The sequence below is a fragment of the Parasteatoda tepidariorum genome, chromosome 11 (assembly GCF_982258835.1).
Source record: "Parasteatoda tepidariorum strain Cologne lab strain chromosome 11, Ptep-v5.0, whole genome shotgun sequence".
Classification (NCBI taxonomy): domain Eukaryota; kingdom Metazoa; phylum Arthropoda; class Arachnida; order Araneae; family Theridiidae; genus Parasteatoda; species Parasteatoda tepidariorum.
In genome coordinates this window covers 43,542,694-43,566,972 of record NC_141765.1, presented here as the reverse complement: position 1 = coordinate 43,566,972, position 24,279 = coordinate 43,542,694, and the positions used below count along the sequence as shown (strand labels likewise).

The following is a 24,279-nucleotide window of genomic DNA, read 5'->3' as shown; positions in this document are numbered from 1 at the left end:
AAACCATGAAATAGACTTGCGTGAATATAATTAAAATAAAGAAAAAAATTAGCATTACAAAACTGATGGCTCAGTATTAAGTAATCTAGTTTCAATTCTTCCAAATTTTCTTTTCAACGTGACTTTCAGGAAATAAATTAACAAGTTTTAGAACTTAATAAGTATGTGTAAAAATTATTTCTAATAATTTATAGTAAACAATACGATTTCAGATTACTCTTTATTAAATCTATTATAATTTCTCTGAAAAAAACTTTTTCTAAAGAAAATTTTCCAAATAATACTTCGCCGAATATTTGGCAAAAGGGCCGAATATCCAATATTTTAACATTGCTACTCTGTATCCTATATCATTTTTAAATATCCAAAAGAAAAAGGATCTCCTAGATCAGGTAACAAAAAAGAAGCAAATTTTCTTTCATGAAATACTTTTTATACCTGAAATACACAGTGCTTTACACAGAGAAAAAAAAACAACTCCAAAATAGTTCACTATTAACTCACCAGTAAAGGAACTTTTACCCGAGTGGTTTGAAGTTGAATGAATTTATTGACCTATAATGAGTAAGGAACACGCTTTCTGGTAAAAATATAGTTCAAAGTTGCAATGGCCAATTTTATTCAGACATGCTTTTCAATGTGAACATAAAATGTTTCCATGTGATTTTTTTTATGTGAAAATAAGTACATTTTTTGGTTTTTAAAATACCTTCAAAAAATTTATTTATCAATTTTCGTTGATACAATTGTTTTAGTTTAAACAAGTTTTTATATACTAGGAAATTGATTTTTAATGATATTTAAATTAATAATAACATGATAAATCTTAATATATATTCATATTTGATTTGAAACTTTTTTTTATAGAATGCCAGCCAAGCTTATAAAACCAACCCAAATAATATAATTATATTACTGCACTTACTCAGCATTAGTATAAGAGTAATATACATATATCACATTTTTCTATCTTTGAATTTTATTCATTATGATTTTAACTTTTTGAAGGGTTGTGGTTTTCAAGGCTAATCACAAATTTAACAAAAATGTGTAAAAATTCATTTAAATAAATTGTTCTGCTAGAACTAAACTAAAATAATTTTGACAGTTCTGGAGTTTTATTTAAAAAAAATCCCTGTCCCGCAATGAGTTAATATCAATATAATTCCATATTTCTGATTTTGCATCTACTTAAATTAAAATAGTTTACAGCGTAAGATTTCTGAACTCTCATGTCCTTCTAAGCAGACACTTCTCGTCAGTAAATATTCTTCTCTTTCCCGAAAGTGTCTATTGAGGTTTCCTAGAGATAAAGGTCTGCACAAATGTAAAATATGTTGTGCATAAACAGATTTTTCAGTTCGATTATTAAAAAATTGATGGAATGCATAGATTTTCAAAACTAAGCAAATTAATAATTTTAAGGTTTCTATAATTCTCAATATGGTTGCATCAAACATAAATTTTTGTTGTCACTGGATACCCGGTATTGGGTCTTGAGACTAAGAACCTGGTCTGGATACCCGGTAGTAATTTATTTTTGCTAAGTATTGGGTAATAGCCAGGTAATGAAAGTTTGAATCAAATCTTAAGTATATCACTTTTTTAAAATTCGATTTATCACGAACTATTCAACCAATTTCGCTCCAAATTCTATCTTTAATTGTAATAAATTTTATACCGTAAAATTCAAAACTTTTGCAACTCTAATTAAATAAAATAATAAATATTTCCTAAAATTTAAATTTTGCATGGGATTATCTTTGGATAAATGAATTTTATATTCATGTGTAAAAAATTTTGAATTCACTTAAGATATAACGAAATAGGCAAAACGTAAAATTAACATTAAGGGACCATATTTTGGGGGACCAGATTTCCAAATCTGTCGAAAAGACAAGGTATATTTATTTAGAGAAAGCACGTTTTTGTGTCTGATTTTGTAACTTAAAATATTGTCTACATTAATTAATTAGCATTTTTGAGGTCACCCCCTTGAAACATTAAGATCGAATCTTAGAACATAAAGATCTGATCATTAGATCAAAAGTTATTTATAGTGGTTTGTCTTTTTTAAATACGCATACTTATACATAATATCTGTCTAAATAAATAAATGAGAAGGGCAAGAAATATTATTACAGTAATTTGTCAATTATTATAAAAATATTTTCCACAATAAAAAAATATCAATGAAAATACTAATTCAAAAGAATTCTTCTCCAGAAATTATATTATTTCAACTCAATACTAAAACACAATTAATAGTTTAAAAAGCTTAAATATAGCTATTTTAAAAAGATTATTTTCAATTGATTTATAAATATATCGCAATTTTATCAAGAAGATTCAAAACTGTCTTCATCAGTGTAAAAAATGGTATTAGACTAAACTCTAAAAAGACCGGTCAACTGAAATTCCAAAAAAAAAAAATATTAGAAAACTGATAAAAATAATTAATATAATCTTTAACCTATGGTTATTACAATCTTGCGTCTCTTTAAAAGAAGAGTTTTGTTTTAAGTAAAACAAAAATGGTATGTTTTCATTACACTTGATTGGAATCTAAATTAATTCAGAATTTGTCAAGATCAGGATTGGTTAGTATATAAGAAAATATTGATTGAAGTCTAAATAAATTCAGGATTTGATTATTTTGTAAATACTATTTGAAAATAACTAATAACAACATAAAATGAGTTATATAAATATTAGACATTGCTATTACATACCTTCTTTTATACATTACTAAAAAAATATTTACATGAGTATATGAATACACCAAATATTTAAAGGATATAAATAAACATATGTTTTCTATTTTTTTTATTTCATCATGATATGTAGAAGGTTACTTGACATGCCTGGCATATCAAAGTGCTTCTCATGAAATCGCCACTAACAAATTAAGCTTGGCATGGCCTCTGCAACATCTTTGGTTTCAGATTTGATTCTTACCTGGTTTGGAATATTATTTTTAATTGAACTTATGAAGATTTAAGGGGTCAGTTTACTAATTGGTGGCATCATAGCTTTGATTAATGCCATTTTGAAGTCTAATGATTTCATGGGTTCTTAAGATTATGATTGTATGTATGTTCAATGATTGAATTTGATATGAACATATTATTTACAACACTGTTCAAAAGAAACCAAAATATATATAGTCACCATTTTCTATTTAAGTGTTATAACATTTCCTGTTCTGATGGCTTAGTATTGGATGGGTGAAAAGTAGCATTACACTTTCGTGTCTCTCCTCTATTCTTCAATATTTAATTTCAGGATTGAATGAAAATTAGAAGTTGTTAACACAGGGTGTCCAGTGGGAAGACATTATCAAATTCCCTGATAATTCCCTGTAAGTCCCAGAATTTCCCTGTATCGTGCATATATTTAATTTTCAATTTTATTAAATAAGAAATATTTTATAATCTAAAATATTTTATAACTTAAGGAAAATAATGGACAGATTATAATATAAACATTATGCATTTGAAAATAAAGTAGATATTATATGTAATACTACAAACTTACATTTCTCCTAGTAAATAAAATGCTGCATAACTTTAATACTGAATAAACAAATACAAGAAATCACTGTTCAAAACCCTATCAAAATATTTATTTATCACTTATATCATTATGATGAAATGTTATCATTATAACGTGAAACAAGACTCTGCTCCATCACATTACTAATTTCTTTAGTAACATCTTTAATTTTAGCATTTTTTCCCCCCAATTCCTTCTCAATCATTGCTGTTTTTTTTCTTTTTGGCTTCAATAGCCAAATTTTCCTGATCTTCAATCGTACGCTTTTTTGTAACCTCCTTCATCAACAAATGAGCATTCCGGAAGGTATGTACAAGTGGTTGTGAAATTTTATAGGAATTTACGTTTTTCACTGTGGAAATAATAGTATCGTATACCATTCTCTGTGGTATCAGAGTCTCTTCTTTCAAATTTTCAATCAAACATTGCGAGTTTACAAAGAAACCTCTCTCAACGTTCGCATTACCGTTATATAAACTCGTGGTGAGTTTCATGACTTTGGTGATTTCATCCGAATCTCTAAGGAGTTTAAATACATTTCTCCACAATAAATACATTTCTCCACAATACTGTCAGTCCTATTAAACTTTTTTAGCAGTTCTATGATAAGATTTTGTTTCAATGCACTTTTATACTGACGTTCAGCTTTATCAGCTGTTGATCCATCAATCCAACTATTTTCAATGAAAAATATTTGTTATCAGTTCTGTTTTGAAATATGGAGCAATACCATATAAAAAAGAATATGTTATTTTACTTTTATTTTAATTTAATGCTTCTGTCAATCTCGTTATCTGGACATAAAAGCTGAAATAATTCTACATCTTTCTCTGACATCCTAACAGATTTATGAGTAACAACAGTGTGCACACACCATAAAATTTCTGCCTTTGCAATATCATCTCTTAAAAGGAATGATTCAAGACCTTGTCTTGTTGAAAGAGTTGTTAACATTAGATCATTTAGGGATTTTACAGAACTGCTGCCATTTTCAATAGTTTTATTAGAAGACTATGCTTGGTGCTTCCCCATCGTCAAAAGCGAAATATTTTAATGGTAATGTACCCTGCATTGCTTTTATTTTTTTTACATGCTGCACACTTTTGGCATGACTTCTAAGAGCACGGCGGCCCATATTACTTAGTGAAAATGTTGAATGGCACATAATACATTTTGCTCTATGGATGTCTGATTCAACCTCCTTAAGCCAGTCTTTGAATTCTGGATTATGAAGACAATTCACTTGGAAGTGAGCAGCCTTATAATTGTTTTATCTGCAAATAGAATGAATATTCAATATAATGCTCATATATTGTGTGTATTTTATAATTTTAAATAAATAGCAAGAAGAAATTTTTAAAAAAATCGGTTGTTTGGAGAATAATTTTTTTTTTCTATGCTGCTTAAAATAAAATGGTAAATATACTCATTGCATAAGATGATATTTGTATATCCCTGTTTAATACCACTCTAATACTTTTTAAATTATTGTTGATTTAAATCAATGTTTTTGTTAATGATATAATGAAAGCAACATTCATGCAAATATAATAATTTGCATGTACTATATTCTTTATATTTCTCTGGGGAAAACAATCATTATCATATTAAACTTACAAAAATTACATCTTTAAAATGTATTTATTAACATTGTTTAAAAAATAATTAATATTTTTAAAATTATATTTAGTAAAAAATCTAATTAAATAATTTTTTTAGAAAAAAAAATAACGATTGATTTAAATCAATAGTTTTCCTCTAATAAAATAATGAAAGAAATATGCTATTGAATACATTTATATGCATACTGCATTTTTATGCATTAGTAAAATACCATCATTACCATTGAAATCATTTATTTAATTATTATTGTTTGTACTTAATATTAATGCTTCATTTGGTTCTATAAAAACAAACTATATCATAAAAATTATAAAAGATTATTTTTAAAAAAAAATCAAGCTTGGCTTAGAAAAAAACAAAAAAACATTTGGTTTTAAACAGTGGTTTGAGTCATGGTTTAAACCAGTCAACCCAGCAATAAATTATTTAACACATATTTTCAATTCTAAAATTAAATAAAATATTGATGGTTTCATGTAACAATTGATTTAATTTTTCTTTGTCTTTAATTCACGAAACAAATTCTTTTTTCTTCGTTCATTCCTAGCGTTATTTATTAAAATTCCGTAAATATGAAACTGAATTTTAAAATCACATGAGTATGAATTGCGATAAGCTTAAATTTTAAAAAGCACAAAAACTAATCTTGACTAATGATTTAAAATTTGCATTGTATAAAAAAAAATATTTAAAATTTGATTAAAGAAATTCATAAAGAATATTAATTAAATAAAGAATTATACCATCACGTGAAAATAATACATTTAATTTATCGAAAAATCAACCTGCCGTAAACGAAAATAAGTTAAAATAAACAAAAAGTTATTGGAATAAAAATTAAATAAAGTTTATTAGAATGAAAATAAAATAACTTATTAGAGCACAACGAGCGAAAATCTTCCACGCGGAGTCAATAATGCGCAATCGGAAGGGCAAAAATTAGCTTTTCTCTTATATATTGTTCACAACTTATTTCTTAATGACATTACGTATATTAGACCTTAAAAATGAAATTAAGCAAATATTTTAAGATAATTTTATAAGTCCATTAGTAATTATAATTTTAAAAAATAAGATAAAGAACTTACCAGAAAAATGCAAGTAAATTGATGACACAGTTTCTTTCAAACAGACGCGAACAAACGCACAATCCTTCAGACTCAGTTGCAATGGCTGCATGGAGAAGTTCCACGTGACGATGTTGGATTGGAAATGACGTCAACTTCAGCACCACACGTACTTACCGCACGGTAAAGAAAACTTGTTTGCGACATCATCAATTATGAAGCGTAGCGCCGCGAATTGAAACATTCGGCGCTTGCTGGCTATTTGAATGCTTTTCCCTGATTTACTAAGATTTCAGAGAAATTCCCTGACATTACCATAATTAAAAAATTGCCTGATAATTTCCGGTTTTCCCTATCGCTGGACACCCTGTAACAGAGAAAAATTAAAGAACTCCCCCCTCCATTTTTTTCTGATGATGGCAGCATGTGTGAAAGAGAAATGAAAAAGAAATAGGAATGTCAATAAATTTAATGGCATTAAAACTTTACAAAGTGTGAATATATAAACAATATGATAAGTTTTATAATATAATCTTTTTTTTTAATGAAATTACAAAATGAGAGGATGTGAACTAGTGGTTAGATGTGTCTCGATCCTAAAATAAAAATAAAATAATATTTTTTAAAAGCATCAGAAAGCATACTACAAATATATAATCGCAATATAGTGTAGTATATACATATCGCTCATGGGCTGCAATAGCGGCACAACTCAAAAAATCAAGTTTTGAGATAGGTGGGTTTAAAGTTTTCATTGCTAAGAAAAATGCATAAGAAATGCTTCAGTTTGCTGAAACGAAGATTGCCTTTAAGTTGAGTTATGAGTTGTGCTAGTATTGCTGTATTTTAATGTTTGAAAATGAGTATAAGAAAATACCCATTTTCATACATTAAAAATACAGCAATACTAGCACGACTTACACCTGTTTTTAGTTTAAAACGCGTATTTTTTTAGTTTTGCCACTATTGCAGCCCATGAGCAATTTATATATAGAAATATGGTAAAATTCTAAAGAAAACAAGGAAACGAAAAACCTTTTTAAAAAAAGAATACGAAAATTGCAGAGAAAATGTTCCAGGAGGCTTGAATGTACATAATTTTCTTTATGCCAAGTGTATGAATGCGCAAATTTCAAAATTTTGAGAAATGCTATATTAATCGCCCCTGTTACAAATTCATTTAGTGCAAATGAATGAGTTTCAGGAGAAGATACACATTTACATTTAAAGTCAAATTTAAATTATGTAAAAAGTTGTAACAACTCCAAAAAGTTAAATTATGCAATTCACATTCCTGCCATAAAAGAGATACTTTAAGTATAAATATACTAGCTTTAAAAAGTGATAAAAAATAATAGACCTTAGAAAAAATCACCTCTAAAGGTTCTCACAATTAACACAATCACATAAAGGAGTGCACGTTTGTTTCTTCTTTTTGCAGCTGCAACGAATTGAACTACAGTCACCGGGACAACTACAACCAGTTGATAAAGTCTATAAAACAAATAAAATTTTGATTGATTAACAGGTACATATACATTAGTTCAAATATATTTAGGAATTTCAAAATTTTGTTATTGACATGAGACTACTATATCCCAATTAAACAGAAAATTATGTAAGATTACCCATTTTGGTTAACTTGAACTATTTTTCAAATTTTTCCTCTTATGAAAAATAGAATACAAAACTTGATAAATAAACATAAAATTATAACACAAATAGCAGAGGTTTACTTCATTTATTTGACATGGTTTTATTTTGTCTGTCATGAAAAAAAAGTATACTTTTATTAGAAACATTTACTTACTTTTGGAGGTTTTGGACTGGTTAAAGGCTCTAAACCCTGAAAAAAAAATTATAAATTTTATAGTTTCAATTTATTTAGATTTACTATTAGTGAACAATATTTTAAATACAATTTAAAATATTGTTCAACAATATTTTTATAATACAATTTATAATTGACAGGAATAATATAGACAGAGTAATATAAAAGTATACATAACAATAAGTTTAATAACAAAAAGTTTAAGTTAATAAATAAACATAATAAGCAAAGAAAAAAAAACTTTGATAGAAATACTTAAAAATTAATCAAATGTTCAGGAATATTTTGAAAGGGAGAGAGAGACAAAAAAATGAAATTTTTGTACATAGAATTTAATTATGAAAGTTATTATTTACAAGGAAATGTTTAAAACAAAAAGAAACTAAAATTAGTAAACAAAAAAATTATCAATCAATCAATCAGATCACAATAAAATTGTTATTTAAGGAATGAAAAGTATAAAACTATATAATTCCTAACCATAGCATAATCATCCAACATAAGAATAATTAAAGTGAAGAATATGGTTCAGCAATTCTTAGTACTAATAAAAACTAAGACTGAAATAGGCAAAAAATAGCTTACGATTAGTTGATGAAATTTTCAGCAGTTTTAAATATACATACATATTAATTGTATTTTTAATGGTAAAAAATGGAAACATGGACAGTACAAATAAAAGATGCTGAAACATGAATAAGAGTTACAACAAAAATGTGGACAACTAACATATGCAAATAAGTGATAAGTAAGCTTTTCTTTTTTTACCAGAGTAGATTTTGAAAGCTTTTTTTTTCATAATACAAATTGAAATGATTTTCATGCTGTCTTGATTAAATTCTTCATACTAATATTCTATCAATACAAAAGTACATAACATTAAAAACGCACCTCTGGATTTTTTCGCTTGGCCTTGGATTGCTTCCTTTTATACATAGGTGTTCCACGAAAATCAGGGTCCTGTAATTCGGATTGTTGAGCAAAGGATGCTTCATCTTCGCTTAAGTTTATAAATTCCTCCATCATCGAATCATGTGAACATTGCTATAAGTTATAAGGAAAAAATTATTACTTAATATTTAAAAAAAAAAACACTCTTAATTTAACAAATGTTATTTTAATAGTTGCATATGTAATCTATAACTTTAGCATCTTGTTTTAGAACATATATATTTAGCATAAAAACCAAAAATATAAATAGAATCACATCAGTCGTACAATCAGCCATCATATATCATTCTTGTGTTTAAGAACCAAAATTAATTTATAGATAAAGCTTAGCTTTTAAAAGCATAGTATTATTGAACAGCAGACAGGGTGAGATTCAAGATTTAAAAAAAAGAAAGAAATTGTTAAACAAAACACAACATTTCACAGTATAATATTCCAGATTTAATAATTCTTAAGAAATTTAACCATGCTGCAGCATAACTTTTAGAAGAAAATAAAATATTTAATAAATTTCATTGGTTACATATTGCAGTGGATTTTGAAATTTGCTATTTTCCAGGTTAGTTGCTAGACTTCTCTAAGTTTTAGATAAAATAAATGGACATTATTCCTTGAGAATTGACTGATTGCCTCTATTTTAATATCAAACTTTCTTACAATTCTAAGCTTCTTTGACCTTATGGGAACTCTGTATCGAGATTCATTAAGTTTTAAAAAAATGATCTATTTATAACCTTTGAAAATTTCTTTTCAAATAGCACAATAAATTTAACACTCCAACTTATCTAGTTTCAAAATTTTATTCCTTTCTCACTGTGAAATCAAGTGGATGCTTGAAGGCTTATTTTCGAACATTCACAATTTTCTTGACTTCTCTTAATCAGTCCCCTTTTTGAACTATTATTTATAGTATTTTTAAAAAAAAAACAAAACTTATTTATTAAAATAAATCGCATTTTTACGTTTAAAAAAAAATTCAAACAATTAAAAATCATGTGTAAAATATTTTGTCAGTTACATTATTTATTCTTTGAAGTATTGAATGGTTTTGTTAAATAAGTACAGTATTTATTAGCCATAAAATATAAATATTTAATTTTATTTTATAACTGTTGTTAAACATCCGACCCAATTTTTGAGTTCACTACCACTAATGTTCGACTCTGAAACCTTGTAATTTTGAACCCAAACCAGATTACTAGGATTAGACTAGACAATGCGAGCCGGTTGCGGAATTCGTTCCAACCAGTTATTGCTGGGATTTGAACCAGGGCCACCTTGTTTGGAGGTAAGCGCTCTACCTCCTAAGCCACCAGGGCTCAATAAACATTTTATTTTAAAACAGTCATTGAATAGCAGACCTAAATTTCAGTTTACGACTACCAATGTTCAACTTTGTATCCTTGTAATTATTTAATCCAATCTGGAAGATAAGTGAACTCTTGGACCAGTACCCCCAGTGATATTGATTTGCTAGGGGAACATGGAGGACTTTGTGACCCTGAAGATTTAACGTGCTACTGTTATCAGTTAATACAGGGGGATTCTTCCAGCATTCGAGTTCCAGCTCTCACAAACATGAGTCCAACACCCTCAGGGTGGTTACTGAAGATTACAAATTTCCTTGATTTTTCGAGGTAAAAATTTAAAATTTTCCACGTGAGCCATTTTTTCTCTCTCATAAAATGTAGGATGGGTTATAGAATTGAGTCGGGTAAATACCCAGTAGGTAGGGTATAAATATAAAAATAATATTATTAAAAATAAGTAATATAAATAATTTTATTTTTAAAAATCAGTTTTACTTCTGAAAATATCATTTTAGACAAAAGAAATAATGAATTATTTAATTTCTATACTATTGAGTTATTTTTCAAACTATGAGCTAACACTGCTTCATCTCCAAAATAAAAGACAATTCAGACATTTAAACAAAAAGGTAGTTTTATTAACTGCAGGTAGCCTTATCTTTTATAGTGTTATTTACTGTTCTCTATTTAATATAAAAGGCATATAACCCAGTTATATATAGACTATCAATGTTGTTATATAAAAAAATAAGGAAGATAAACTTTATGAATGCTAAATCTATCAAGTATTATTCTATACTTTTACTAATTAGGAGTAAAAGATCTTTAATGCAAATAAAATATATTTCAATAGTTATTTATTCGCATGATTTTGTTACATGCATTTTCACTTTATATGCCCTAATCAGACTGAAGTTTATGACTTTTAATTAACGAAAAGTATTTTTTTAAAATTGAAAACAATTAATGATAGATATTTAATTAACAAAAAATATTTAGTTAATATTCCTTTTTCATTCCTGTAAGAATTATTGAAATTCTGATAAAGAATATAATGATAAAACTAAATATATATTTTATCATTTAACGTAAGAAATAAAATATATCAATCCTTGCTTGGAGTTGTTCAATAAGTTAAACATGTAACTTTTAATGGGGAAAAGAGCAGTTTTTTCCCATAGAGAAAAAAGCTTTGTGATCTCATTTAAACTTAGCAAACAGAAATATTGAACATACCACATATTTTATACTCCTTTGAAAACCGTACTAATATTAAGCTATATTTCTAAATTCCTTAATAATAATGAAATAAAAACTCAAAAATTTTTACAGTCTGGGGCATTATTATTATTCAGAAAGATATCACTACATCACAATTAAATATGAATCAAATAAGGAATTATGCATGATTTATATACAGGAAAAGTACTGTATGATAAACTTTTTAAAATAAATTACATAAAACATGAAAAATTCTTGCATTTCAAAACAATATTTCTTCCAAAACTTTCCTTGCTTAGATGTTACTTTTAAAACCTTAAAGGCTGGGAATTATGATTAGAAAGAGGATTAAACCATAACAGCTCTCAAATAAAGAAAAAGAAAACGATTTTAATAATTTATATGCTCAAATTGAATGAATTTTTTTTTCATAGTTAATTAACCATTGACAATGTAGGCAAAATTTAATTGTGTCTAAAATATACATAATTTTGTAAAAAGAAAACCATAATCACAAATTTTTAATAAAATTGATAAATACTCAGGTACTAATAAATTTCGGGTATTTATGAGGGTAATTATTCAGAATATTTACCCTAAGTTATGAAAACGCGAGTATTTTACATCTATAGGATGGGTACAAGAAAAATTTCAATATTATAAAGCATTTATTAAAAATGCTATTTTTTTTAATGCATGTTTATACTGCATTTTATCCAAACAGTGCTCTTAATAAAATTCATTGGTCATATTTTCTTTAAACCAATACCCAAAGAGTAAAAAAATTAGGCCGCTATAACCGCTTCCCTGATAATTCCAGGTTTTCCAGGTAGATGGCCACCCTGGCCCCAATATAAAAATTTTACTTTATATTTACAACCGACTAACAGTCGACTCAATTTTAGGTTTATGACTTCTAATGTTTATCTTTGTAGCCTTGTAATTTTGAACAAAATCCAGAAGACAAGGGAACTCCTGGATCAAGTATTGGGAGAAATTTGCTTTCATGGGGGACTTTTTGATGAAACTAACCCGCATTTGTGTTACATGGAGAGAAAAAGCACGAAAACCTCCAATTGTTAACCAGACAGCAAGGGTACTCTAACCCATGATCCATCTACCACTGAGGATATTTCATGTCAGCACTGTTGTCAGTGCAAGCCGGGTGCGGAATTTGAATAGACTAGCCATTACTAAGATTTGAACCAGGTTCCTTATATAGAGTGTCTACTATATCACAAAAGTAAAAAAGAAACAAAACTTACTGGCTGGGACCTTATTCTTCTAGTAGCACTAGTAGTAGTAGTCGAACGAAGTTGTTGAATTTTTTCCTCAGCATCAGTTAATTTCTGAAATTTCAAAGACATAGGCATATTATTTTAGTAGTTTGGTATGCATCAAATTTTGAAGTGAAATCTTTTTTTTTTTTTTTTGTAACAGCAAGAGTACAAAGTTAATTTAAAACCAGTAAAATGAAAGTTAAAAACTAATAAGACTAATCTTGACTAACTATATGCATATTACACAGAGAAAATTGAGCTTTGCAATTGCAATGCAATATATTTAGTTTTACAAAAAGAATTCATATGATATTTTTATGAACTAAGATAATAAGTTTAAATAAAAAAAAAATTGATGCCACTCTCTTCTTTAAACATAATCAGAAAGTAGAATAAATTATTTTACTGGCATAGATGCTTCTTTGCTAAATGACAGATGAAAGTTGCATTTTAAGTAACTATAACATAACTTTTAACTATAACTTTTTCTTATGATTTTAAGATAAAAAAAATTATACAAAGCAATAGAAATATACAAAAACTAAGAAATTTGAAAAAATTGATTGATTTCTTTTGATTCAATTACAGAATTGGTAAACAAGTAGAACTTAGTTTTTTTCTTTCAATCAATGTTATAGAAAATTTTGTAATATATCACTTGACTTATTTTTGTAAACTTTGTTTTTTTCTTTAATTTTGATGGGATAATGTAAACAGGTACTGATGGGATAAAATAAATATATCTTATGTTCTTATAATATTCCAATAATTTCACAAAACACTGCCCCAAAAGGAGTAACGAAGTGAAGTTAAATAAATGGTAAATTTTATAGTAAATGATTATGCAAGATGTTTAATTAGGTAAAAGGTCAAGAAGATTGATAAAAAAAAACTATAAATATATGGTATAAAATAAAGGAAAAACACTTTAGAAGTAAAATGTAATCAACAATTTTTGAATAATTAAAAATTTATAATTTAATTTTATTTATGCATAATATCGAAATGAAAATAAATCAACAAGTTTCAATTTAATACAAACTTTATTTAACCCATTCTCATTGCCTCAGTAAAATTATTTTAAAATGAATAAAAAGTACAATTTCTGGATGATTCAAACTATTTTTTTAAAATTATGGACTGCAGTTTTACTCCTTTTTCAAGAGATTATTTACATTCAAAAGAAATGTTGAAGAGCAAAAAACATATTTTTAGTATCCCCTGAATTTTTTTTGCAAAATGATAAACTTTGGTTTTGAAACAAAAAATCACATGTACGTTTGTTTCTAACAGATTTAGTCTCCCACTATTTTAATGAGATAATTTTATTTTTCTCCTTACCAATTTTTTTCAATGAGCTTAGCAAATCAGAAAATTATTAAAAGAATTAAATTTAGAGATAGAATAGATAGATATGTAATTCATTCTTTAAAAAGTACAATACTTTACTGTATTTTTAAAACAACTTAGCAATAACATTAGATATTTCTTTTATTTATACTGTTCCTGAACAACAGAATGTTGAGTACTTTTCAATTTACTAGTTGTCAGTATAATTTTATGAATTGCTACAAATAATAAGGAAAGATGACAAAAACACATTTTAAAGTAAATGTTAATTAGAAAGCAAAAGAAATACAAGGGAAATTTAGAATACCAAAAGTGATTTATATTGTATTCTTATATAAATAATGAAATGTAAAGACTTGCTACAATCAGAAGAACTTAAAATTATCCCCGATAACAGTAATTCAATTATGTTACTAATTACAGTACTTTTAGGCACCAGAATAAATTTTTGCACTTAAAAAATAAAAATTCTAACATTGTAAAGAAATCATTAATAACATAAGGAATAAATGAAACCACCACTATTTGTTATATCACTAAAAATAAAGTAAAAATATCTTGAATTCCTTTTAAAGGAAGGAAGAGTGACATGAATTATCCTTTTGATCCTTGTTATAGGTCTCTATCACTTAATAGTCTTGATAATTGAAAAAAGGCATGTCACTGTTGACCGAAATTTGTACGAGGTCACACATAAATTTGAGAGTATTTGTTTTAAAAAATACATTTATAAGACTTGAATTAATTTCTCAAATTCGTTGTAGTTTAAAATTTCCTTTTCTTATCATTTCCTAAGGATGTTCCAATTTGAAAAGTTTCATTTTAAAATTGAAAATTTCTTCTAAATTTTTACTCAGGCATAAACATTAATTCAAAAATTGTAGATAATATTTTTGCTTCAATCAAAAACAGAAGTAGTAGTTTATTCTCTCTCATTAATGATTTCAAATGAAACAAAGCAAGTAATGCTATTCCCCCCAAATCTATTTCATAACAAAATTATATAACAATGCTTGAAATATTTCTAGTTATAAGTTTACGTGATAGGCAATTAAAATTAAACATGGTAGAGTTATAAGAACTATAAGAATTCAAAAAGAACAGGATCACAAAAAATTCCTTCAATTATAAAAAAAAAGATTTTCCATATTTGAATCTATATTTTTGAACAAGATGATACAGTACAGGACCTAGTATCTAGAAGCTAGCATAGCAGAAAACTAGAGAAACTAGTGAACAAATAGGAAAACTACACACTCAAATTCTAAATAACTAAAAAATTTTGTGATTTAAAGTTTTTAGGCACAGAAAGTTTTTCACAATTATTTTCCACCTAAAAACTTTTATTTTGTTTCAAAACAATTGCTTCCTGCTTCAATTATATGTTTATAGTGGTAAAATATTGTGAAGTTTAAGCATACAAAATTTGTATTTTTCACCTGAGGTTTTCAGATAATGGAACACATCAAACAATCTAATTTTGAATTTATGTTCCATTGTTTGCAATGTTTATTATTCTTAGTAATCCAGAAAACCAGATATCGGGAATAAGATTGGGTCCAGGTTTTTGAAGAAAGGCAGATTTTATGAATGTCCTAATTGGTATTTATATTTATAAAAATTATTTTTTTTATCTAAAAGTTTTAAAATTTTAAAAGAATGAGTTAAATTTTACTAAAATGTTGGAGGCTAGCTATGATTTTTTAGATGCCTTGGCGATCAGGCACTAATCTGCGCAGATGCTCTAATAATACAAATTTAAAAAAAGAATTAGCCAAAAAAATTTACTGTTGCCTTTCATTTTCTCAAAATATATTTCCTAAACAATTTTTTTAATCTTTGAGGATTTCAAAATGTATTCTTGAACTAGAATTTTTCCTTCATTTTAGGAATGGTTTTTCCCACACTGATAAGCGAGTGCCATTAAATATATAATCCCAAGAAACTGAAGTAGTAAGGTATTACTTGATTAAAATATTGACTCGCTTCAAAAATATACAAATTGGAAAGGACAGTCGGCATATTTCAAGCGTTCAAAAACATACGTTGTGATATCCACTTCTTATTTTTTGTTTGACTATATGTTTAAAAAATACCTACTTTCTTCAAATCTTCAGCTTCTTTACATTTTTCTTCATACCGTATAAGTTCTAAGTCTCTTTCGGCTCCCAAATTATGCAACTATAAAAGTTAACAAAAACTACATTTTAAAAACTTTCAATATGTGTGTATATATATATATATAGTCAAACAAATTTGTCATATTGCTAGTCAAAGAAAAATTTGCAGGAAGTTACCCAAGTAGAATTATGGTTAAATTACTAAAAGATATTTTTAAATGATGCAGCAATATAAATGGAGTATGTTTGTTTATACAAACTAGTTCAAAAATGTAAAGACTGGAGATTTCTCTACCTGTAAACTAGACTTAAAGTGTTAGAAAAATAGTATGCCTAGTCACAGTCTAAAAAGAATAGGCACTGTTACAAAAATGCTACTATCTCCTTTGGAAGAGAGAACAGTTTTGGTTCCTTTTCTAAAAAAAGTACATCTGTGAATCAGTTAAAGACATTTTTGTGTAATAATTATTTTAAATTGATTTCATATATTTATGCTTAAAATAGTTTACTTTTTACACAGGATATTTAGATAATTTTCTTTCACTGTTAATTTCATTTTGCATTCAAATATTATTTTGATTAATTTGATAGTAGTAATGCGCTTCCTTCTAATTCTGAAAGACTTAAGGTTTCTAGAAAAATGTAAGTTTTATCTTAATTGTGCAAAATCTACATTTAAAATCTGATTAATAATTTATCTTTTGATAAGTTTCAGAAATGTGATTACACACTGACCACAGAACAGGAAAAAGTCACGGGAAATTTTACAAATCTGAAAAAAAGTCAGGGAAAAGGAATTTTTTTGAGTTTGAGGCACCGTAATTTATACAAGAAAAGCCGCACCTATCGTAAAGGCCGCACTCGCGATATTGAGACTTAAAAGAAAAAAATCACGGTAAACGCCGCACCCATAATAACGATTTAGCGGCAAATGTGAATATATAACATTAATTCATTATAAATACTACTAATGTTCTAATTTAAAATTTATAAATGTATAATTATAATAAAATCAAGAATGTAATCTGTTATTGTATATTTTGGACAAACTGCTCAGAACAACATGTCACACTCGGCTGTTGGCGCCATCTTTAGGTAAAAAATTTAAATAACTACATTTATATTAATTTAATATAAATGATTTTTTTACATTACTTATTTGATTATTTACATACATTACTTAATGATTTATTTAAATTTTATAATTTTTTTAATTTTATTTATTTATTTTTTGGAAACATACCTCTTTTATTTAACTAAGTAGATATCAGTTTATAAGTCGCACCCATAACAACGATGTAGCGACAAAAATTAAATATATTAAATTAATACTTTATAAATATTACTAAAATTTAAAATTAAAATATAAATTAAAGTATAAAATGCGTAGTCTAACAAAAGCAAGAAACTGTTATTAAACACTTTGGATAAACTTCTCAAAATAATATTTTTACAATCGGTAATCGCTGGTGGCGCCATTTCTAGATTAAGAATTATATAACTGACTTACATTGTAACATATTTACATTTCACAACTTAAGTGGGTCGCATTCACTTTGCACGCTTTTCAAAGTGGGTCGCATCCACTTAAAATTTAGGCTCACTCAAACCCTTCAAATTCGCTGCATTCAAAATCCGAATAAAACTATTGAAGCAATTCTTCATCCAGTTCAGCATCATCATTATTTTCATCTGTCGGATCACATTTTTCTTCAATCGAAACACTCGGGATTATTTCCGCCTGCGAAAAACCTAATTTTACAGTGTTCGGAGAAATTGCTTTCCAAGCTTCTGAAACCCATCGAGCTACTTCTCTATATGAAGCTCTTTTCAAATTTCCGTTTTTTGTGTACAAGTGATTTTCGCCAGCCATCCATGCTTCCCAAAGTTTTCTCATGTGGCTTTTGAAACTTCTATTTACTGTTAAATCCGGCTGCTGGAGTATTTTTGTTAGCCCACCTGGGATAACAGCTAAAGAAGCTGAAGCTCTTTTTGCTTCCTTTTTCACCAAGTCCAGCAAATGTGCCCGCACTGAATCCATCACAAGAATGCCACTTGGCTGGAAAAATGACCCTTTTCTTTTACGCCAGACTTCATTAATCCAGTCAAGCATTATTTTCTCGCACATCCAGCCCTTTTCCCTGCATTTTATGATGTCACTTGGGAAAATTTCCTTAGGCAACGTTTTCCGCTTGAAAATCAGCATCGGTTTTAATTTTTTGCCATTAGCAGCACAGGTAAGCACACAAGTGAAGGATGTTTTTTTGTGGCTAGATGCAGCAATTGAAACGTCAACGGGACTTCATCCATATTGACGATTTGGCATTCTTTAATTCCTTTCTGAGCTCTTAAATCCTTCAATTAATTCAAAAAGGATTATTTTTTTTCTTTCCAGTCATCTGAAAGACTTTGGCCGATCGTTGTTTTACTTCGCACAAATAATTTCTTGTCATGAACCAATGACACCAATTTGGATTATCGTTAAAATTGGAAATTCCCATGTTTGCAGATATCTTTTTGGCTTGTAGACGAATTTTAATGGTGGATACAGGGAGTCCTTTCTCGCGCTGTTCAGAAATCCACTTTTCTAAAACATCTTCTAGCTCAGGCCAGAGCACAGTTCCACTTCTTCTTGCCCTTTTCATTTTCGGCATGTTTTCTAGGCTTTTCTTTTCTGACCGCCATTGGCAAATGCATATCTCATCTACTTCAAATTCTCGCACTGCTGCACAATTTCCTATACTTTCAGCTCGTTCAATAGATTGCAGTTTGAAAGCAGCTGTATAACTCAGATGTCTTTCAGGATGCATATTGTAATATGAAAAAATATTAGCAAATACTAAAAAGAAAACTTTCCGCAATTTAATTTCTCTACACCATGCAAAGCACGCTGTAACAAAGTCAGGAGAAAAAATGTGAAAGAGCTGTTTGACCGGAACTAGATCGAGAAAAACCCATTTTTAAGGGGTGGTGGGTTAGCAATAGTGGAGCTATCTTTTGCCATAATTCGCAACTATTTTGATTAAAATTTTTATTTTCTATTTGAAAAATGTAAAATTTATTTTTAAAATATTGTAAATGCCGCAACCGGCATAAACGCCACACTTAAAATTTTAAACTCATATTCAATATACGAATTATCAAAAGTCATGTAGCAGAACATTAGATATTATTCTGCTCCTGGCGAAAAAAGTAAGATTTTTCAATCCTCATTAAAGGAATCAAAAACGGTAGAAGAAAAACGAGACTAGATTTTAAATTAGAGTTTGATGCTGAAACTCCCATTTCAAGAATATACAGTAAACCTACTTAGTTCCTCTTTATACAAAATTTTATTCATCTTTAGATTCATATTATTAAAATTATTCCAATTTTTTTAAAAAAATTTGATTTAGAAGGGTCTAATGAGCTAAATAAAAAATAAATAATTTTTAAAAAAAAAATTTAGCTTTACATTCTATATGATAAACTTAGCTTCAGATCATCAGGAGACCAGCTTGGCTGGAAAATAAAGGTGGTCAGAGCACCTCTATCCCTCCCTGAATCACAACAGCCTCCTGCAGGAATGCCTAACTTTTAATTTAGGTCAGAAATGCAGTTTTAAACAGTATTATCATTTGTAAAAGCAGTTTAAAATAGTATACATCTTATGAAAGAATATGCTTACTTCAATCAAGCTGTTCAAATCTTTTTTGATATTTCCGACAATATCAAGGCAAATTTGTAAAAGGGACTTTTCAAAAGTGCTTGACGACATCATTTCCTCTAAAGATCTAGAATAAATTTAGTAAAGAAATTTGAAACTGAAAATTATAAATAGATGTTGAATGTATGATGAAAATTCATAATAAACAAGCTTTTGCACTTGTTCTCAACTCATAACTGTTCAGTTATTTCTGTTATAAAATGGAATATTGTTAAGACACATATCACACTATATACCTGTTACAAATTTATTTTAAATAAATAAATAAAAAAAACAATATATTGCCATGCTTTAATGAGGAAAACTTGTGTTTTAAAGCTTTTGTGGTGCAGCATTTAAATAATAATTACAGCACAATTTTAAGTCATTAACCTGGGAAGTAAGTGAGGTAGTGTAGTATCAAAGAATTCTGTTTTAAAAACTGCTATTTTTCCTAATGAATTTTATAAGGTTGCCAAATTTAATATTATATGGGGCCACAACAAAAGTAATTAAAGAGAAAGTGATAGCTTGTTCAAAAATATTCACAGAGTACTTGTATGCATACATAGAGAACATCTACTTTTGACATTTGGAAAGTGGCACAGTATGCAAAAAATAGTAAGTGAAATTTTTTTATTTTTGGGGTAATTAGAAATATGGTTTAATATTTATCTTTTGTGGGTAGACTATGACAAATGCATATCATACTTTGGCAGACATAGCAGGAAACAATTAAAAAAAAAAACTCACAAAGTTTGGCTACAAAGTATGATGTTTAAATTCACCTGAATGGTATTCTGTTAATTTCGATGTATACCAAGAATGAAATTCTTGCTCTAATACCAAATACGAGGGAGAGTTTGCAAAAGCTGCACCAGCTCTTGTTGTTATATTGACTAACTCCCAAACGTAAATGAACTGTCATCCTGGTTTCATTTTGACAATTTTTAAAGTCCCAACGGATTGTAAGGAATGCATAGTTGGACTGACTTCCCATGAACTGCTTTGCTGACTTCCATAACAAATCATAGAATGAAAAACATTTATTTTTCTTGTATTTAAATCTATCCAAAATTACAGCTTTTTTCACATTAAAACTCTTTTTGTGAACGAAAATATTTTGCAATTGATATCATTTATCAAGGCATGATGGCCACATTCTTATGTATGAGTTTGTATGCAGAAAAGTATGAGTTTTTAACTGTTCACTAAGTCGTAAAAAAGAAAATAGACTCCAAATATGTATATTTTTTACTCTCAAACGTCTAATGATACCATGCATTTTTAGTAAAAATCAATTAAAATTCATAACTTAAAATAACTCTTTCTAAATTAGTACCACCAAAGAAACAATATTCTAAAAAGAAATTAAAGTATGAAAAAAAAGTCATTAATAGTTGGATGTGGCCAGAACTATAAACCTCATAAACAAAGGATTAATTCACGAAAGAGTTCCAATTTCATCATGATTTTATTTTTGGGAAGCTCAGTACTTTTCACCCTTAAAAATAAAAAAAAGATCTAAGTATTTCATTTTGATTAAACACATTGTCATTTCAATAAAACATTGTTGCAAGAATCTCTTTCTTTCTTTACTTCAGCCCTAGTTAACACATTTTTTATTTAAACATTTCATTTAGAAATTTTTTAGACAAACATTTTAAGCTAAGCTTGATGACCAGCTACCTTGATAAGTCTAAAAATAGCTCTGTGGAAAGGTGAAGCAGAAACATTGCACTCTTTTGCTCTTATCTGTTATTTTTGTTTGTGTTTTTAGAAATCCTCTTTATTTTTTTTTTTCTTTCTTACAGAAATCTTTTCATTATTTTTCTCGGAATAGTTTAAGAAAAAAAAAAGAAGAAAATCCTCAGAAAGGATAATTTTTATAACTCAAACTTGAGACCATAATCTTGATTTTAAAATGGTAATAATCACTTATAAATCATAAAAGTTGGCATCTCTATGAAAGAAGATTACCAATATTGACTAAAATGGATCAAGAAGAAAGCTTGTCAATCGAAGAAAAAAGTGCAGATAATGTGCCCATGCAGGTTACAGGCTGACTAATTTACATTCACTCTGAAAATTAGGGCTACAGATTATGGGCCACCATGGATAATGTGTTACAGGGTCACTACTCAAACAGATGAACACATTTCCCTGACTTTTCCAGGTTTTCTAGACACATTTTTACAAAATTCCTGTCTAACATCATAGTATGTACTGACAGTGCTGTGGTCAAAATATACAGTGAACCACAAAAATTAATTTTAATAATCTACACATTATATTGTATGTTTTATTTCAATAAAAAAACACAGTAAAAAAATGGTAGTAAAGATAGAAAAAAATAAATCATATAAAATAAATCATGTTCTTTGTCAACTAAAAAGTTTTCAGAAAAAAAATTTCAATTGTCTACAAAAACGAGCCTTAAAAATAAAAATTAGATCGACCACAGATTATAATATAGGGCTATAATTTCTAAGTGGAACAGCAATTCCCATGCTTCCAAAAAATTCTTAATGACCAGTTTAATTGAATTCATTTATCAAACCTTGGCGACTAAAGAGAAATTGAAACAGTTTTCAGATTAATCTCATATGAGAATTCATAAAACTGATTTGAAGTTAATTATATAGAATTGAAAACTTACCTGAGAAGTAAGAACATGATAAACATTTTATAGATATCAATGTTATGTTAAATGCTTATTTAATGAAGTTTAATGCAGATCGATACAAATTAGTAAAGCCGTAAGATAATTACTGTATAATATTATATATAACCTTATGTATATTAATCTCACTTTGAATATACTAAACAGTATTATACAAAAAAATGTGAATAAAGCACAAATAAAAGAAGTATAGTAATGGGCTGTACAGCAAATTATTTTAATTAAAAATGGTACATAAGGAAAAAATTTCTTACTGAATGCTTGTTGTAAAATCCATCAGTTTTTCCTTCATCATCTTTGAATTATCTTGTGCCTATTATTAATTAATAAAAAAAAAACAACTGAATTTTAAAATAGATTAAATGTGTAAAATTTCAATGCTGAAACCTACATATAAGCTAAGCACTCAAAATTAAATTCATTAGTCTTTTATTATTTGACATCCAAACAAGTTAGATCTACTACAAAAACATTTTAATTTTGAAAAAGGATTTTTAGTAAAAAAACAAACTTAAGAATTGAAATAGACAATGTATTGGATTAAAGTAAAACACAAACAAAATATGTACTCAGGTATTAAAGAAAATCTAATCACCTCTGATCTATCAAAATCACTTAAAGTATCATAGACTCATCAATAAGATAACGTAAATTCGCTGGGATACGCTGTAGCGTTTACGATTTAAAATAATAAATTTTAGTATGTGCAGCGTATCTAACGGGGTGTTCTGTTTGGTGTTTTTTTCCCTACTTAGTTAGAAAATTCTCTTTTGTTTAATTGATTCAACAAAATTTCATTATTATTCCTCATTTCTTTATCATTTGCAGCGATCTATTTTTATAATTTATGACCAATAATAATTTAAAGAATTAACAATTGGTCTGAAAAACAGTTTGCAAAAGTGTAACAATAGCGCAACAGATGTTCCTTTCATCCAAAGAAGCTGTTAATGAATTCCTTTCCCACAACTGCCCCGCGAACAGTTTCTTGCAAGGATCAACGGAAGTAAGGTCCCCCCCTTTCTTCTACTGCAGGTGCGAAGAAGAAAAAAATGAAGGAAAATATTTAATTCATTCTAAATGAAAGAGTGGGGTGAAATGCTTACATGATCTATATTGAAGCTGAACTTTTTATTGCATATTTCCTAGACTAGGAAATGTACGATTTCAAAATTTAAAGATGTTCGTGTAAAATGATGCAACATGAGCACATGGATAAGAATGTACAAACTGCTTTATTTACTGAATATTTAACATTTATTTTAAAAATTTTTAACTGCTCAATCATTTGATTTATTTATAACTGGGAATTATAAGAGAAATAATGCAATCACGACTATTTATGCTTTAATTTGCGCAAAATATTATTTGTTAACTTTTATATCTACTTCACATGTTTACTTGTTTATCTCTCATTTAAAAGGTCAAAATTTTAAAATAGCAAAAAGAAATGGGATGTGTTTGTGATTGTTTTGTGTAGTACAATTTTGCCCAAAACAAGATTTAATTTATTAAATTACTATTAATATTTTTTGAATTATTGTAAGGATTTTTATCTGTTTAATCATTTGATTTAATAATATTTAGGTATTTCAAATCAATT

At 27.5% G+C, this 24,279-nt stretch overlaps 1 protein-coding gene across 2 annotated transcripts in view; it reads right to left on the bottom strand.

Moving 5' to 3' along the window:
• Nucleotides 1–6,696: 6,696 nt before the first annotated feature.
• Nucleotides 6,697–24,279, bottom strand: part of LOC107457071 (kinesin-like protein klp-19) — a 45,196-nt gene continuing 27,613 nt past the window's right edge. Inside the window, exons 9-16 of one of the 2 annotated variants that reach the window (XM_016075129.3) lie at nucleotides 22,931–22,989; nucleotides 19,976–20,081; nucleotides 16,289–16,369; nucleotides 12,824–12,907; nucleotides 8,968–9,120; nucleotides 8,056–8,091; nucleotides 7,606–7,739; nucleotides 6,697–6,841 (exon numbers count right to left, since the gene is read on the bottom strand). In XM_016075129.3, coding sequence (XP_015930615.1) covers nucleotides 7,623–7,739; nucleotides 8,056–8,091; nucleotides 8,968–9,120; nucleotides 12,824–12,907; nucleotides 16,289–16,369; nucleotides 19,976–20,081; nucleotides 22,931–22,989 — 636 coding nt within the window. In that variant the 3' untranslated portion in view covers nucleotides 6,697–6,841; nucleotides 7,606–7,622. The remainder of the gene's footprint in view (nucleotides 6,842–7,605; nucleotides 7,740–8,055; nucleotides 8,092–8,967; nucleotides 9,121–12,823; nucleotides 12,908–16,288; nucleotides 16,370–19,975; nucleotides 20,082–22,930; nucleotides 22,990–24,279) is intronic. The other variant, XM_016075127.3, reaches the window with a different exon arrangement.